General features: G+C 33.4%; 1 protein-coding gene across 2 annotated transcripts in view; it reads left to right on the top strand.

The window, feature by feature from the left end:
• Window positions 1–17,676, top strand: part of LOC139527409 (uncharacterized) — a 69,544-nt gene that overhangs the window by 16,365 nt on the left and 35,503 nt on the right. For both annotated transcript variants that reach the window (XM_071322824.1, XM_071322823.1), the window contains exons 4-6: window positions 555–739; window positions 2,830–2,899; window positions 4,348–4,680. In XM_071322824.1, coding sequence (XP_071178925.1) covers window positions 555–739; window positions 2,830–2,899; window positions 4,348–4,680 — 588 coding nt within the window. The remainder of the gene's footprint in view (window positions 1–554; window positions 740–2,829; window positions 2,900–4,347; window positions 4,681–17,676) is intronic.

The raw sequence follows: 17,676 nt of genomic DNA, 5'->3' as shown, positions 1-17,676 counted from the left end.
TCATATTATAAGTTGAAAAAATATGTTAATCACTGTTGTTACTTGTATAAGAATATTTTTTTTTTGCGAATCGAATCAGTCAATCAGATGGCTTACCCTTGTTTCACTTTCAATGTTGACTTTAATAGCTGAATTCTCCTAGTTTATGCTTTATCCCTCTCTAGCTCAGTGGTGAAGATTGAAGAACACATGAATATGGATTCAATAAGGTAGAATTATTCACATGCAAGTGCATAATTCATCATTGATGTTTCTTAGCTTATTTTGGCAGACAAAATTGAACCAAACTGGCTGCTAAAAGTGAAGTATTATTTCACTATTTCATTTTCATTAATGATTGAACAAAAAAAAATATAATATTGTTTATTTTATATCTCGTAGCTAATGACCCTTAAAGGCAGTTAGAATTGAATTAACACTTGGTAAACTCCCTGCACAAATATGAGGTTGCTAAGTGAACCATGCATTATTCATGTTATTATCTAATAGCTATTTCATATCAAGAAATAAGCGTCGCTTATGTTTCAATTTGACATTTTAATTTGTATTGTCAGGAAAGGATAAGCATGTGCCTAGCTACATCAAGAAATCTGATGATTCTACAACGTCTCCAGCGCAAGGAAGCTTGAAGCCTGATACAGTGTCCTTTTCAATGACAGGGAAGTATTCCGAGGTACCACAGTTGAAAAAATCCATACAAGAGATCAAGACAAAAGAAAAAGAAGAACTTACGAGTTATGTAAGGCTTTCTTTTTTAAAAGATAAAATAACAAAAGTTCCATTTTAAATCGTATCGAAATATAAACGGATAATGTATTGCCGAAGAAAATGCTTATCGGCAATGCAAGCGTTTTTTTTAATCTTTTATTTGTTTTCAGGAGTCAGGATTTACCGTACCCTGAAACTCAACACCTTACTATAGTTTTTGGGGTAAAAATTGAATAATATGTACAAGACTATCCAATTTGTTTTTCTAATTCGTATTTATCATATAAGAATAAAGTTACTGAAAAAAGGCTACTCACGCTCACAATTGTACTAACTTTTAACACACAGTCACTTAAATCTTACCTATAGTATGCATGCATGTATATGCATAAGGTAAAATACATATATCAACTGTTTACTGCAGTATAATTTAAATTATATGATAATAAGTCAAGAAATTATTTTATGTAGTGGGGTCCAGAATCGTCCATAAGCATTTGCTCTTTTATTTTTGTACGCAATATAATTGTTTGTAGATAAGTATTATTTTATTCTGAATTTTAGTACTAGGAATTTTTTTTTCAAGTTATATCTGAAAATTTTATACAATGCCCATGAAGGTCATATTCCTCTGCATTGCCCCAATGTGCTCTATCTGGATAAGCTAACTGTATCACTTGAACAATTCAATAGGCCATAGTGTGTGACCGTACAGGTTAAATATTTTTTAGTTGTAATACCACCAAATCATAGTTCATCACATCCGGCTGCATACGAAAAAGAGTCGAAAAAAAATATTCCCTTGAATTTGACAGTTGTAGGAAAATTATCATACCTTTCATTGCAGTAAAAAAAAATGTGTCAAAGACATATATCTTGGGTGTTTCAAAGCATCATTATTTTTTTATTTGGTGTTTCTATAGAATATTTTGGAAACTTGAGGTTTTTCTTTAGCTTTCGAACTTTTTTGATCTGAGCGTCACTAATTAGTCTTGTGTAGACGAAACGCGCGTCTGGTGTATTAGATTATCTGTCATGTAATGTTATCATTTTAATGTTAAATTTAACATTGCCATAAAAGCGGGAGGTTTGGCTAGCCACAAAACCAGGTTTAACCCACCATTTTTTCCTTAAAATGTCCTGTACCAAGTCAGGAAAATGGCCATTGTTATATTATAGTTCGTTTCTGTGAGTGTTACATTTTAGTGTTGTGTTTCTGTTGTGTCGTAGGTCTCCTCTTATATTTGATGTGTTTCCCTCAGTTTTAGTTTGTAACCCGGATTTGTTTTTTCCTCAATCGATTTATGAATTTCGAACAGCAGTATACTACTATTGCCTTTATTTACATGGTTACTAAAGCTTGAACACAGGAAGAAAAAGGGTGAAAATTTGATTGGTTAACATCCAGTGATATTTTCTTATATGCAATGAAACATTAAGTGAATTTTTTTTACAGAACTGGACAGGATAAAACTTTACTCATGCCAGGAAGTATTTCTTTATTTGAAACAAAAATAAATTCTGCACAATTTTTAAAAGTGCAAATTTAACAAAGACTAATAGGGGGAAATCAATGGTGGTATTACACCTATGTATACCTTTTTTATATTTTTAATAGAACTCTGGAGGAGTAGTATTCTTTAGAAAAGTCTAGTTGGTTGAATATTTTAAGATGCATGAAACACTGTATGTAGTTTTGTCATTAATGTATTAATTGATACATAGAGTTCGAATCCTGTTGACTGAACATTTAATGTCGATGTGCAAAAACTAATTATATCCTGAGGTCAGATGATATATAGATATGAGGCGGTATAAATTGAAGATCTGTTTAGGATAGCTTGTGCTCACATTAATTTGAAACTGTGTACACATGGTCAGCGGTAAACTCTTTTGTATGTATGCCCTACTCCGATATTGACCAGTATTTCACAGTTTACTAAACATGGAACTAATATAGTGTGCGCAGGGTATGGTTATTGTGGGCGCATATTCTTGTTCTGTTTACATACTGTTAGTTCCTTTCAAATGACACTGTATTTATTTATTTCTATCCGATGGGGCAAGATAAAATTAATAGTAATAAGTAAAGATAATTGATCCAACTACTTTTTGTTTTAGAAATCCGAGAAGAAAAAAGCCCATCCGAATGAAGACACCACACAAAAATACACACAAAGTGTAATCAAAGGTAATATTCATTTCAGATGTTTATCCATGCATTACACGTGGGAATGTGCTTGCATTTTGATTTCAGTGCATTGTGGTTCAATGTAACGGTAATTTGTTTCTTCAAAACTCTGGTTGTCTTGGATATAGATATATGGTGACCCTTAGACGTATAGTTTTCTGAGATAAAATCCTTTATTAAATAGGGCGATCCCACACAAAATAAAACGTGCTCTGGGCATGTTAAAAAGGTAATTTATGATATAAAACTCCTCTGAATGGCATACACATGTGATGTGACATTCTTATTTTTTATGCAACTGTAACAACTGTGGGATCCATATTTATTTCAGCATGCATTTCTTTTTTTCTGAAATTGTAAAAACTTATCGAAGATATCAGTCTTATAGTTAGGTAAGGACAGAAGTAAGTTTCGTTTGTATAAATCTCATCAGTGGCGCTCGAATCAAAACAGGTTAAAGGCTAAATAAAAAAGTTGGAGAGAATTAAACACGAAAATTCCCAAGCGTTTTGAATAATTCAACATCTTATAAACACTTAATTTATAAAAAACAGATAATTTGCATATCAATCATATTTCATTTCAATACATAAGTGATCGGAAAGAAACGTCCACCAGCAGTTGTTTCGACACATTGGTTGTAAAACAAATCAAAGATATCAGGTTTATAATGTGAAACTTCAGTCCTACTACGGTCATACAACTTTACTCAGTGCTTGGAGCACAGAAACGCCAAATCAAGTATTTTGATTGGTTAAATTCTGAGTTTGAGAACGTACTTCTTATGTTTAGTGACCGCGAGTTTCGTCTACATAAAACTCATCAGTGGCCCTTGAATCAAAACAGTTGGAAGACCAAATCGAATTTGAGGAGCATTTAAACCCGAAAATTACAAAATGTTGTGTGCCAAATTCGGCATAGGCAATTTATTACTTGGTGTAGAAAAGGCTTAGTGATTTAAATAGTTCTCCATTTTATAAACAGTACATTTACAAAGAAGGTATGTATCAATTATATTTCATGTCAACACAAAAGTGCTGACTACTGCTGATAAAAATGTTATCAATATAGATAGAAAAACGAAAAGTTGTTAACCAAAATGCAGCCAAAACATATTATATGAAATAAAATCTGATTAACATACAAATACTGTTACGTACAAAATAACAAACAGTTTATGTAAGAACTGGCGAATTAACAACCTTTCAATTTTTTTTTTCACTCTCATGTTAGGTCGGGTAGGCAGTTAAAAGTGATTTAGTTTGTAATAAATATAACACATAATGATAACATTTGTACATGTCAACGGTTAATTACGTTCCCTTAAATTTAGTTATTTTCGGTTGTGAAACGGAGAATTGCAAATAAAAGACAGATATAGTAATCCAAATAATTTGGAGGAGATGTCATTCTGTAATAATTGTTAAAATCAAATTTGAAAATTTCAGATCAGGAAAATCATGAACATCACGACCTTACTGGTTACTATGATGAGTTATTAGATAACACAGTACTTGACAAGATGGTTCTAGATAACCTCATTTCCAGATGTATTATAATGATAGAGGACAGAGAAGAAATTATCAAACCAACCACACAGCGTGAACGTAACAAGATTTTACTTGATATCTTGACTGAACGACCATACCCTACATTCCATTTGTTCAAGGATGTCTTACTGGAATCTGAACCATCCAATAGTTGTGTTCAAGAGCTTGTCAAGAGAATGATGAGTACTGAAAGTAGGGACGCACACATTAGTTGGCAAGGACATGAAATTGGTAAGTAGTTTCAGCTAAAGATTTGTTGAAAAAAGATGTAGAGTGTGCCATCAACACTAACTTGTAATGTTCTTATGCATATTTGCGCACATACAATACCGCAGTATCTTTCAATGTAATCTTTTCAATATTTCTGAATGGATTTCAATGACACAAACTAAACAGGGATCATGTGATGGACAGTAATAAGTGTTGCTTACTTCAAAAATTTAAAAGTTTGTCAGCGAGATCAAAGTTTACATCCAATCCTTATGGAAAATGCTGTTTTTTTTCTATTTAATAATAGATAAAAGGAAGTTAACCCAAGTTATTTAAGGAATGACTGTAATATTTTTATCTGTCTATGAAGAAATAACATGAAAAATGTGGTGCACACTGAATTATCAGTGTAGCGGGTTATTTAAAAGTGTGCACCACCTTTTTTGTGTTATTTCGAATAGACAGAAAAAATATTACAGTCATTCCTTATAATTTAATTCTAAATTCCATTTTCAAGGAGTAAATTTTGAAAAAAACGTTGGTGACGTCACGGTCACATGACAAAATTATGTCTATGGGCTGATAGACAAAACACTTTCAGCCAATCAGAAGACGTGTTTCATCTAAAATTAAATTATATAAAAATGTTCCTTAGAAGGAAATTACCGTTTTGTTTATTACTTTGGATTTAATGAAGAAGCATTCATTTGCTATCTTGATAAAACACATCCTTCTAGGGATTCAGACTCCCAGAAGCCTTCATCTATAATCACTATATGAACTTTTCGTCACATGGTTTCAAGCGTATTTTAATTTAAGAATTACTTGATATTTCTCTGGTCGATTTATATGTGTAGTTGTACCAAGTAAACTATTTTCAAATATGGGTAAATGACATCCTGCTTTTTGATTGTTTGATTTTTCTAAAGGCCTTTATTGATGTAGTGTTAAGATGCCGTATTTGTAACTGACCAGGATCAAAAGGTCATTCATTCAGTCTAATCATCTGATCTAACTATATTATACTGCTGCTATGTTGAATATCCCATATGTTATAATTATAACGTTTTATCACAGCAAATAAGTTCAGTTTTTTCTTTGTCTTTATTTAAATGGAAAACATGGTAGTCGTATACGTTTTTGACTAGAAAAACTGTTTAAATATCGAGTAAGTTTTAAGAAATAGAAAAAAGAAAGCTCTAGTAACGTTAGTATTGTTTTTGTGTTGGTTCCAAGTGTAGCGATTGAGAACTGTTTACATTAAATTCCATAATTCCATTCTTCCCACTGACACATCGTCCATAGATCTGATTTCTGGCGAATAAATAATACAGATTTTCATTCATCTATCTACTACTGGGAGTATCTTAAAGTTGCTTTCTTATTTCGAGTGATAAAACATTTCAGCCACATTTAAGAGGATGTCATATTTAGCAAATACTCAATTGAGTAAGTTTTGTTGGCACAGAGGATCGAAAAGGATAACTGGATAGGAGAAAAAAGTTAAATCACAAAAATACCGAACTCCGAGCAAAGTTCAAAACGGAAAGTCCCTAATCAAATGGCAAATCAAAAGCTGAAACACATCAAACGATTGGATAACAACTGTTATATTCCTGATTTGATACAGGCATTTTCTAATGTTGAAAATGGTGGATTAAACCTGGTTTTATAGCTAGCTATAAATGTGTTTTATACGGTCTGAAGGCTGGATACTGCATCCAATGAATGTTCTCATTCAGATCAGATGTGATTGTGTACAAAGCAGTCAAACAGACGCCTTTGCTAATACCAGACTGTTAGAGAAGTTTAAGAGACTATGATTCTGTACGCATATGCGTTAGTTGTCCCTTTGCCTTAAAATTCACATCGTACACTTTTCTTATTTTCAACATTCTAAATATATATAAACAAGTTAAATCACAAAAATACCGAACTCCGAGCAAAGTTCAAAACGGAAAGTCCCTAATCAAATGGCAAATCAAAAGCTGAAACACATCAAACGATTGGATAACAACTGTTATATTCCTGATTTGATACAGGCATTTTCTAATGTTGAAAATGGTGGATTAAACCTGGTTTTATAGCTAGCTATAAATGTGTTTTACACGGTCTGAAGTAGGACCAAAAACACACACATCCCAGAGGACCAAAGTGCAAATTAATATGAATCTAAAGTGAGGGGATGAACAGCTTTTGAGGGAGGGGATGGTGGGGAGGGAGGTGGGAGAAGGCGGGGCGGGAGGTTGGAGACAAAATTATATATATACAACTCTTTGCACAAAGTGGGGGAGACAAAACGACTCACAGACGATTAGCAAAAGTGCCTTTAGGGGGAGTTGCATAACTCAAAATTATATATATACAACTCGTCTAAACATCAACCCAACAATGTTAGATCTGTAAATTTGCTTTCGCAAATTTTTGGTTCTTCCCTCGCCGGGATTCGAACCCATGCTACTGTGATATCGTGACACCAAATCGCCTGCACTGCAGCCGTCCCGCTAGACCACACGACCACCTGGGCTCTCAAAAAAAAGTTTTCGCTGGCCGTGTGTTACCTTTCCTCGTCAGTTTTAATCTAGCGGCGTACTACAGATACAGATCAGCTAAATTATCTATAGTAAAGGATCCTACAAATTAATGTAATATACAGTCACAGAAAATAATTATATTTATAAGTACGTTTAGCTGATCTGTAACAATAACATCTGCATGCCTTATATATCATGTACTGTAGTACGCCGCTAGATTAAAACTGACGAGGAAACTAGGATGGAAAGTTGTCTCCTTGGCAACCATACCACATCTCCTTATTTCATAATGGATTTCGTTTTCTTCTGAAATACAAGAAATATAGAGACTAACAAATACGTGCTAGGAGACTGAAATGTGTTGCTGTTTTTTTTTATAATGTGACATTTGTTGTGAACATGTGATGTTATAATGTGATTGATTTAATACTTGCCATACTAAATATACTTATTAAATTTCCAATTCAAAGGACCAATGAATCTTTACTAAAACTATAAATTAGCAGTAAAACAATACTCGTCTATCCTACATTAGTCACGTGTTATCTAGATGTTTTTGGTTTTGTGTGCCGTTAATTCGCCAGTTGCTGTTTTATTGTATATCCCACATTTCAATTTATGCACACACAGAAATAACAACACTTTTAATTTACATTACCACTTGTATACTTGTCATTATAACACTGTGAATACTCTCTGGATTTTCCCGAAGCCTATGTGAGTAATATGCAACTCCCCCTAAAGGCACTTTTGCTAATCGTCTGTGAGTCGTTTTGTCTCCCCCACTTTGTGCAAAGGTGCGTTTTTTATCAGCTGTACCTGTACATCACGTCGAACTCAAAACACCAAAAACACACACATCCCAGAGGACCAAAGTGCAAATTAATATGAATCTAAAGTGAGGGGATGAACAGCTTTTGAGGGAGGTAGATGGTGGGGAGGGAGGTGGGAGAAGGCGGGGAGGGAGGTTGGAGACAAACAATTGGTGGGATAGAAAAAAAGATTCTAAAAGTGGGAGGTGGGAGATAGGGGCGGGAGTTGGGAAAAGGGTACCCCCTTTCCACCCTTCTCAAATTAATATGATTTAAAGATCTCTTTGGATATTTGTCCCCCGCGCGATGCATTGTGTGGGACATAGAAATACCGGGCGTCTGTCCGTTTGTCCGTCCGCGGTCTTTTGAGCTCTCTCACGTGTACAATTCTTGCCAGATTTTGTATAAAACTAATATATTAGGTTTATATCAGCATTGCCGCTGACAAGTTTGAAAATCAGTTTTTATTTTTTAAAGAGTTTTGCGCCCTGGAAATATTAATTATATGGAAAATTGCATTTGTAAGCGCTCTCGCGTGTACAATTTTTGACAGATCTTTAAATAACTTATATAATTTATATTGAAGGTTTATATCAGCATTGTCCTGGATAATTTCGATAGTCAGTGCGCCGATCAAATGTTTTAAAAGATTTATGCCCCTCTGAAATATCAATTATATCGCCGGGAAATTACATTGCATTTGCTCTCAAGCCTTTATTTCTCAATTGACGATGTTTATAAAAATAAATCAAAGAACAAGCAAATTTGTTTAAGTTATAATGGCCATTGATAGATATAATATATACAACGCGGGAAAAAAGGGCGCGATTGGAAATCTATTCTTTGTATCTTTTTGCCTTTTGAATAAATAGGATAATGAAAATATTTTTTTTTGTTTGCTTTCCAAACGCTTTTCTGGATTTACCTCCATCGAAGCACCGGACATTCGTTTATTGAGGGACCACAGGTTTTTAATGAATCGTTTGATTGTAAATTTCGAGAAAATAATTTATTTCAGAATGGAATTGAAAGTTAAAAATATAACGGGATCTGAATGATTTAATTTTATTTCGTCCCAACCAAGTACACATTTAGTCTTGACATCCAAAGCCTTTGTTAACTTTCTCCTTATTCCGATGTTGCTGTCCTGTATAGACTGTGCTTATACGATTACAATGCTAGTAGTTTATTCTAAACAAGCTTCCGAAATCTTATAGGACTTCTTCTGTACAGTCCAATTAATTTTACAGTTTACACTTGAAAAATAGCCGGAAAGTTGTTCGGCCAAATAGCCAAGTTCAACTACCCTTCTTTTTTCATTCCATGCAAACAAACCATTTTCTGTCTGACTTTATACGTCTGCCTGTATGGTGGTCCCCCCCACCCCCACAAAATTCTATCGGTATTCTTTTCCAAATAAATTTCCTTTAACTATTTTGCTAGCGACGTTTTTCGATGACCATTTAACGCGAATGGGGTTCTTAGCGGAATTGTGGTACAATTCCCCGTATTTTCACACATTTCGTTTCTATAATTTCGATTTCTACTTTCACTGAAACGAAATTTCACCGGGGAACGGCGTGCATCATTAATAAGAATGTATTGCAAAACAAAACCAAACTAAGAATAAATGAATAAAAAGCTCAGTCTGTTATGAAGAACTTGAGGGAGACGACGAAGCAATCCAATGTAGAGGTTAATTGGCAAACATGTTTAATGGCACTACATGGATAAAACCAGAGGATTTCGAATATCTGGCAATAATTCTAAAACAAGAGGAGTGAGCATCCTTAACTTTACGAATATCTGGCAAAAATTCTAAAACAAAAGGTGCGAGCATCCTTAACCCTTTCCCTTTCATGCATTTAAGACCTTTACTTATCGAAAATACATTATCGAAGTTTAAATGAATACAGAATTCGCATCAATGGTCATACACATGCCATATTGGGCTCAAATGAAAGATAATTGGTAAAATATTTCAAAAAATTAAGTTTGAAGATAATTCGTAATTTTTTGGTCACAAGGTATATTTCCAAAAGTCACGTGACTGTTGGAGAAAAAGTGAAAAAAATACAAAATCCTTGGGCAAAAAGTCGTGCAGAAACATATTGGTGGGCTAATAGGGTCAGGTTTTGATGGAACACAATGCCCCGAGTCTGTTGAAGCCATATAAGTTATCATAGTGGTATAAATAGACGCATAACGTGCTATAGGCCTTGAAATGTCGATGTCCGTAACATTGAAAATAATTGATTTTAGAGACGCTCTTTTTGTCCGATTTCAAACTTGGACCCTAGTTATTTGTCTAATTCGTTTTCAATCAATCAGCAACCTAAACTTTGTTTTTACAAGGGAAAATTCATTGAATTACCAATGCTAGCTCGATCTGGGACACCCTTGACCGAGCCCGATGGAGCAAAGGGGGTAAAAAGGGGGAGGGCAATTTTACACACACATTCTTTAAAAAAAATTCGTAGGTTTCCTTTTTGAAATTGAAAGTAAAGTTAAGTTAAGTTACATTTAATATAGGAAATTATTTTTCCAACTTCGGCAGTGAGATTCTCAATCTTAGCGCCTTGGGAAAGATCAGCGTACCTCTGCGCTGGGAACAGTATATATATATGTTGCTGCCCTGCGCCACTGGCATTGTAGTGAATTTATCGAAATTTAAGTACTTAAGTCTACTACTACGAAAGAAATGAAAAAAAAAATAATATAAAGATTCTCACCCAGTTTGTTTTCTTTTTGGAATTATGTGTTCAGATGATAATTTTTTGTTGCCCCATGCACGGTCTCACTAATTAGCGACAACAAGAATTTTAGCGACAACAAGCGTCAACAAACGACAACAAGCGACAACAAGAATTATTTTAGCGACAACAAGCAACAAGAAACTATTTAGCGACAAGAAAACATTTTTTTTTAATTAAAATTAATTATTGCAATAAATATTAAAAGAATATGCAAAAGAAAATAATTTAGCGACAAGAAAGTTGAAATTGATAGAAAAAAATGAAACATTATTTACATAATATTTTATCATCTATTATGAATAACAGCCAGTATTACGATGAATTATTTGTGCATCATTGTCCTGAAAATATTGACACAAATTGTGAAATACAAAGAACTGAAATCAAACAGGAGGAAAAGAAAATTGAAATGTGAATGTTTTCATCTTTTTATTTGTTTATTGCCTCATTAAACGATATTTATCATGTTTATGCATATTGATTGAAGATGAAAGGAAATTAAGGACAATCTTGAGTTTTCAACAGGTGTTCATTATTTACAATGATTGTATATTCTGGCGCGTGTAATTGTATAGTCTGACGCGTGTACAAAGTTGAAGGTGTTAATTGGATGTTATTGTAGCAATAAAACAGGGGACACGCGACTCGTTAATCTCATTTGATGTTCCACATGTTTGCTTATCAAAATGGGACCACAATGTACAAAATCATTTTAAATGTATAAATATTATGTTAGATAGGAATGTACATATTACTATATAATGACTAAAAATAATTAAAAAAAAAAAAAAAAAAAAAATGTATGGACCCCAAGGTAGTCTAGAACCACGTCCTCGTCGTGGGGTCTGGAAACACGCTTAAATAATAAAGATGGCAAAGCGTGGCTGAGAGTTCTATAAATAAAGCATCGAATTGACATAACAAGAGTACACTTAGAGCATAGTATTAAGCAAATGAATCAAAATATTATATTCCATTATGCCCCGGCGCTCCATATATATCTCCATTCGTTTATTCACACTTTGACTTTGATGAAAACAGATACATACATTATCTTATACATATTCTTCATATTTAAAAAAAAAAAAAAAGAAGCTCAATCTCTTTCTTCTTCACAAATGTTAAATTTCTTCATCTACCAATATACTAATATAAACTTCACAATCTCTTTCTTCCTCACAAATGTTTCATTTCTTTGTCTGTCTATATAATAAAACATTGTAATTAGACATATCTGCTCGTATATTTAAAAAAACAACAACATTAAATACAAATTTCTTTATATCTAATAAAAAAAAAAAAAAAAAATCTTGTCGCTAAATAGTCTTCTTGTTGCTTGTTGTCGCTAAAATAATTCTTGTTGTCGCTTCTTGTCGCTTGTTGTCGCTTCTTGACGCTTGTTGTCGCTAATTAGTGAGACCCCAAATGCATGATTTTTACGCAAATCTAGGAGGAATCCACTCTTTAAACTGTCATTTTTTCATTGAAATATACATGTTTCTTCATTCAAACAAAAGGTTTTCTACTTTAGTATACCGCAACACTTACGAAACCATGTTTTGTTACATCTATTTCAACTTTGCCAAAAAAAATCAAAATATTTTAGCGGTTTTTGTCTCTTTTCTCATAATATCTTTAAGAAATGACTTCAGATTTTTAGCGTAATTAAATTTTGTGATTGCACTGCTACACTAAAAATTACATTTGCAACTAGTGTACAAGTTAGAACTATTAGTTTTATACTTTTCTTCAAAAACTCACTGCACAGTTATTGAAAAAAGGCATATTAAATCCTCTTAAAAGGACAGTTTTCTTTGCACTTCTTTTTGAGAATATCCCTCAAAATTCGAACAAAAATAAATGGTTTTTACAGAAAAATTACACATCAGTAAGGGGCGACTTGTTTATTAACTAATAATGATAAAGGTTTGATGCACATTAAATCGCATTGCTGGTTATCTGAGGATTAATTTGAGCCCTTAACCACATCTGTACGTCAGCAAATGGCGATTAAACATGTCTAAATGTCCCCAAAAAATCTTGAAATTGGTTTCACCGGTAAGCTGTACCGGTGTGAAAGGGAGAGGGTTAACTTAACGAATATCTGGCAAAAATTCTAAAACAAGAGGTGCGAGCATCCATATATATAGGGGAGACCGGGGTTGAATGAGACACTTTTTATGTTCTTGTCTATACATACAAATCAATTATACGCAGCTTTCTCACTAGACCTAGCAAATTAGACAAACATCTCGTGTACATTTTTAAAAGGATTTGAATCCACTAAAGCTATTTCTTAAGTCGCATCTGACGATTTAATGGGGGTTGTAACATGTCACTACCTACCCCGTGTGCGGGGTACGTTGAGACAGAGGTTGGGGTAAGTTGTGACATACATACAGTACTGGTAGTCCTGTTTACATGTTCAGATGAACATGCTTTGTCACAATTTCAGAAGGTGGAAAACCTACTAGATGGGTCATAACTTGTATTGCGCGTGAAATACGCTATGTTAAGAGCTTTTCCGTCAGTCATGTATTCTTTGTCCTTAACCTCATTTTTATGGTCAAGGAACTGTTTTGTCATATGAAATACCGCACTTATATTTAGTTACTAGTATGATAATTTCTATGTTTGGTATTTTGTATATTGGATTCTTGCAAGGTGTACATGTCATTCACACAGTGTTAACCGACAACCTCATTTCATGGATCAGTTATCATGTCCGTATCACAGATACCCATAGAAATATATGCAATAGTCTACTGTATTCGGTGTATGAATGAAGCACTCACACCACATATTCCTTTATCTATATATGAATGAAATTCAATTATAATAAAAGCAGGCGAGACATTTCAGACATGGTAATGCCATATAGTGGATGTCTAAGCAGTGGCTATCTTTTACGATGCTCGAAAAAAAAAATAATATTAATATTAATAATACTTTGTAAAATAATCAAGGTATATGAACGAAGATAAAAAAAAAAAAAAAAGGAACCGTTTGTGCTCTCATATAAAACTCCTTTACATAATTGTAAAAGTATAAAAACTAGCAGATGCTGCTCAAATACAACCATACTTCTGTGTAATGTTAACAATTATTTTGTTTAAGATGAATGAGAAAGCTTTGTTTTATAAGACATATAAATGCAGACTTTTAAGTATATATATATAATGCCATATATAATGCCATATATACATAATGCAGTTAAATGATATACTGATGCGTTGGTATGTGATTGAGTGTGGTTTGCATTGCCATTTGTGGATAAGGTTTTATATAGCAGATGCTGCTCAAATGAAAATATCATTTTGTGTTACATTGTATTTATGTTGCATTATTTCATAACTTTTCCTCACTGTCCAATTGTACGTCTTTTTGACTGAACAATCTAGTTTTCTCCTACGTTGAAACAAAAACACCGGAAACAAAAGTGTTTTACGTCAGATGTTGTTTGTGTATATCCCTTATTTGGATTGAAAATAATTCTTATTGGAATTAATGGTCGAAAAGACTCACAATATACTTGTCTGAGGTTGTCACAACCTGCCCCGTTTGTGCTGTATCAACCTGCCCCTATGAAGTGTTGGTCACGTGGCGATCAGGCGTGGAGAAACTTATTGTACTTGGATTTTATATGATATCACACATTGAGCCCCGGATTTTTATCTTCATTTATATATCTTGATTAATTACAAGGTATCATTAATATCAATAGCATAACAAATATTTCGAACATCGTAAAAAATACTTACGGCTTAGATTTTCAGTATTTACTTAATAAAATCTTCAAAAACGCTTCTATGGCATAACCATTTCTATCTCGATGCAATTTGAAAAAGACTTCACGAAAACTTTCTAAATATGTCATAATTTCTTCTATAAACGAAGATTTACAGTCACTGTCTCATTCAACCCGTGTCACATTCAACCCCAGTCTCCCCTACATGTATCCTCTACTTTTCTTTCCAGAATTTGATTACATATAGTTTTAAATGTTATCTTTGAAAATCTTTTAAAATCCTTGTTATTTTTTCATCGCTTTTGAAAGAAAAAAAGGTGCTAGCCTAATGTTAAATGTATGCAAAATCTAAAGAGAATTGTTCCCGCCAAATGTTCAATGGCTTATATATCTCGAAAACAAGCATTTTTTTCTGCTTTTTTAGTTTCTATATTTATATAATTATAAATTTATAACAGTCTTTAAAAAAGTTTATTATTTTGAAACAGAGTAGCGAATTCGAACATCCTTAACAATGCTTTTCTGCAAAATATTTATTACGGTTTTCACCTGCAGAAATTTTTCAAGCATAGGCTACGTTTCACTCCCCTGCGTCTATTCATCCCTTGGTAGAAAAGGCGGGATGTATACATCAAACATGGAGTGGAACTTCCTTTTTACTGGGTTTATACATATAAAACATATTGCTAAAATGGTAAAATTTTAATTTCACAGTATGGCATGTATATTAGGTATGAATTATTTGATTACAAGTAAATCACAACATGCTCTGATGAGTTTATATTGAAACCTTGTACACCATGACCATGTACACAGGAGGTTGAATGGTTACTACACCACAGGAGTTCAAATGTTTTGAAATAAAATATAAATAACTCTTTAAATTTGTATCGTATAAATGATAAGGGTTTATTAAAAGGGGGGTGCTGTTTCGCAATGGTGTGAGGATATGAACAAAAGCAGTTCCATTCTACATATTTAATTGGCCACATCATAACAAGAGAATGCCCATGCTACGTCAGCAATTTATTTATTAGTACATTTTGGTTGTGCAGGGGCGTGTTTTATTGATCTCTTCTGTATATCACCAGAATGTCTTCTGGTGAAGAGTTCAAAAAAATGAATCTGGACCTCTTCTGGAGATATTCTACGGAAGATCAATAAAATAAAAAATTAAATTGCCGTCGAATACAGCAGGTTCTTGTTATGTTGGATGAATTGAATTAAGTTTACGATTTTTTTTTAGAAAATTAAGACACGTCCAGTAGACCATCATACGGTAGAGTAGAAGGACTGTAAAATTGTACTCTGTTCGTTACAATTTTCTTAATGCTTTTCTTCGATTCAATGTTGCTAAACAAATCAGGCTTTATCCCCCACTATTTGATTTTTAAGAATAATCTTATCCTGCACAAGAATTCGTTAATATTTGTCTGGAAAATGACTCGGATCAATTTACAAAAAGGACATCTTAGTCTATCTATTTATTTTTTAAAGTAACCGAACTGGATTATTTTTGTATAAAGCAAAGCTTTCAGAAAGTTCTCAAAATCATTTTTTTCTGGTGGTACCGGTCCTTGAAGAAAATCTTATCCGGTCCTAACTATTATTTCTAATGCAAAATTTCGATTGACAATACCTTCGGACTACCACTTTTCAAATGCTTTCATTATATATCGATCCATATGTTAGTATGCAACGTAAACCAGACGTTTCCTATACTTTTCTTTTTAATAAATTTTATCAGTTGGTTGTGTACTGATTGATACTTCAGTCTGGGAGAACAAGATTTATTTTAGAACTAGTTGCAACTAGCTTTGAACACTTCCAGTAATTGCAAATACTCTTAGTTTGATGTTTTGAGTCTATGGTCTTATGTTAGTTGGCCGGTTTCTTTTGAGTATCTCGTACCGACCTTTTCAGTTAATCAAATTGCAACTGATTTGCACAGGTTGTTCTTATATTGTACTGCTACACTACTGTTTCAGCTTCGAGGAGGATCGAGCTCTCACAAACTAGTTGTTGTACTGTTAAATCACTATCCCTGGTTACGAAATGGTTGGGATCCCGCTACTATGTTTAATCCCGCCACATTCTGTATGTATGTGCCTGTCCCAAGTTAGTAGCCTGTAAGTCAGTGACTTACAGGCTACTGACTTGGGACAGGAACTCGGTGGTTGCCGTTTGTTGCTGTGTTACTTCTTTGTTTTTCGTTCACTTTATTTTATACATTAATTAGGCTGTTAGTTTTCTCCTTTGAATTGTTTTACATTTGTGATTTCGGAGGCTTTTATAGCTCACTATGTTGTATTGGCTTTGCTTATTGTTAAAAGCCATATGGTCAGGTGACCTATGGCTGTTAATTTTTGTATCATTTGGTCTCTTGTGAAGAGTTGTCTCATTGGCAATCATACCACATCTTCGTTTTTATATGATCAACTTCTGCCATATTCTTTATGAACCTGTCCCAAGTCAGGAGCATGTAGTTTAGTGTTTGTCGTTGGTTCATGTCTCAACTCATATTTGGTATTTTTTATTAAATTGTTTTGTTTTGTATAATTAGACCATATTAGTTTTATCGTTTGAATTGTTTCACACTTTCATGGCGTTTTATAAACGGCTTTACAGTATCGGGTTTAATTTATTGTTGAAGGCCTTACGATTTCCTATTATTGCTTCCATCAACTACTTCATATTATGATAGTTGCGTCATCAGCAATCATATCACATCTCTTCGTTTTAATATTATATACCCGACTTTTTCTCTCGTGTTTTCCTGAACATGCATGAAATATTTGTCACTGGGCGTTAAAAATTAGCATCAATTTAAACTTGTGTTAGATAAGAAAAAAAACATCTGATATTTATTTATTTGTTGGGATGGGGGACAGGAGATTTTCGTCTATGAATATGGTTGCCTGGTAAGAGCAAAACAAAAATAGGCATGACTAGCGACAAATTAAAATGAATAATGATGTCCTCTTTCCTTTTTCATTCCTCATCTATTGATTTAAAATGACTACTAGCCCAATCATGAGTATTGAAATTAGCGTTAATCACTAATGAAAATATAATAAAACAAGAATGTGTCCTCAGTACACGAATGCCCCACTCGCACTATCATTTTCTATGTTCAGTGGACCGTGAAATTGGGGTAAAATCTCTAA

Source organism: Mytilus edulis, chromosome 6 (genome assembly GCF_963676685.1).
Source record: "Mytilus edulis chromosome 6, xbMytEdul2.2, whole genome shotgun sequence".
NCBI classification, from domain to species: Eukaryota; Metazoa; Mollusca; class Bivalvia; order Mytilida; family Mytilidae; genus Mytilus; species Mytilus edulis.
Note: the sequence above shows the minus strand (reverse complement) of the source record. Positions and strands in the feature narration are given on the sequence as shown.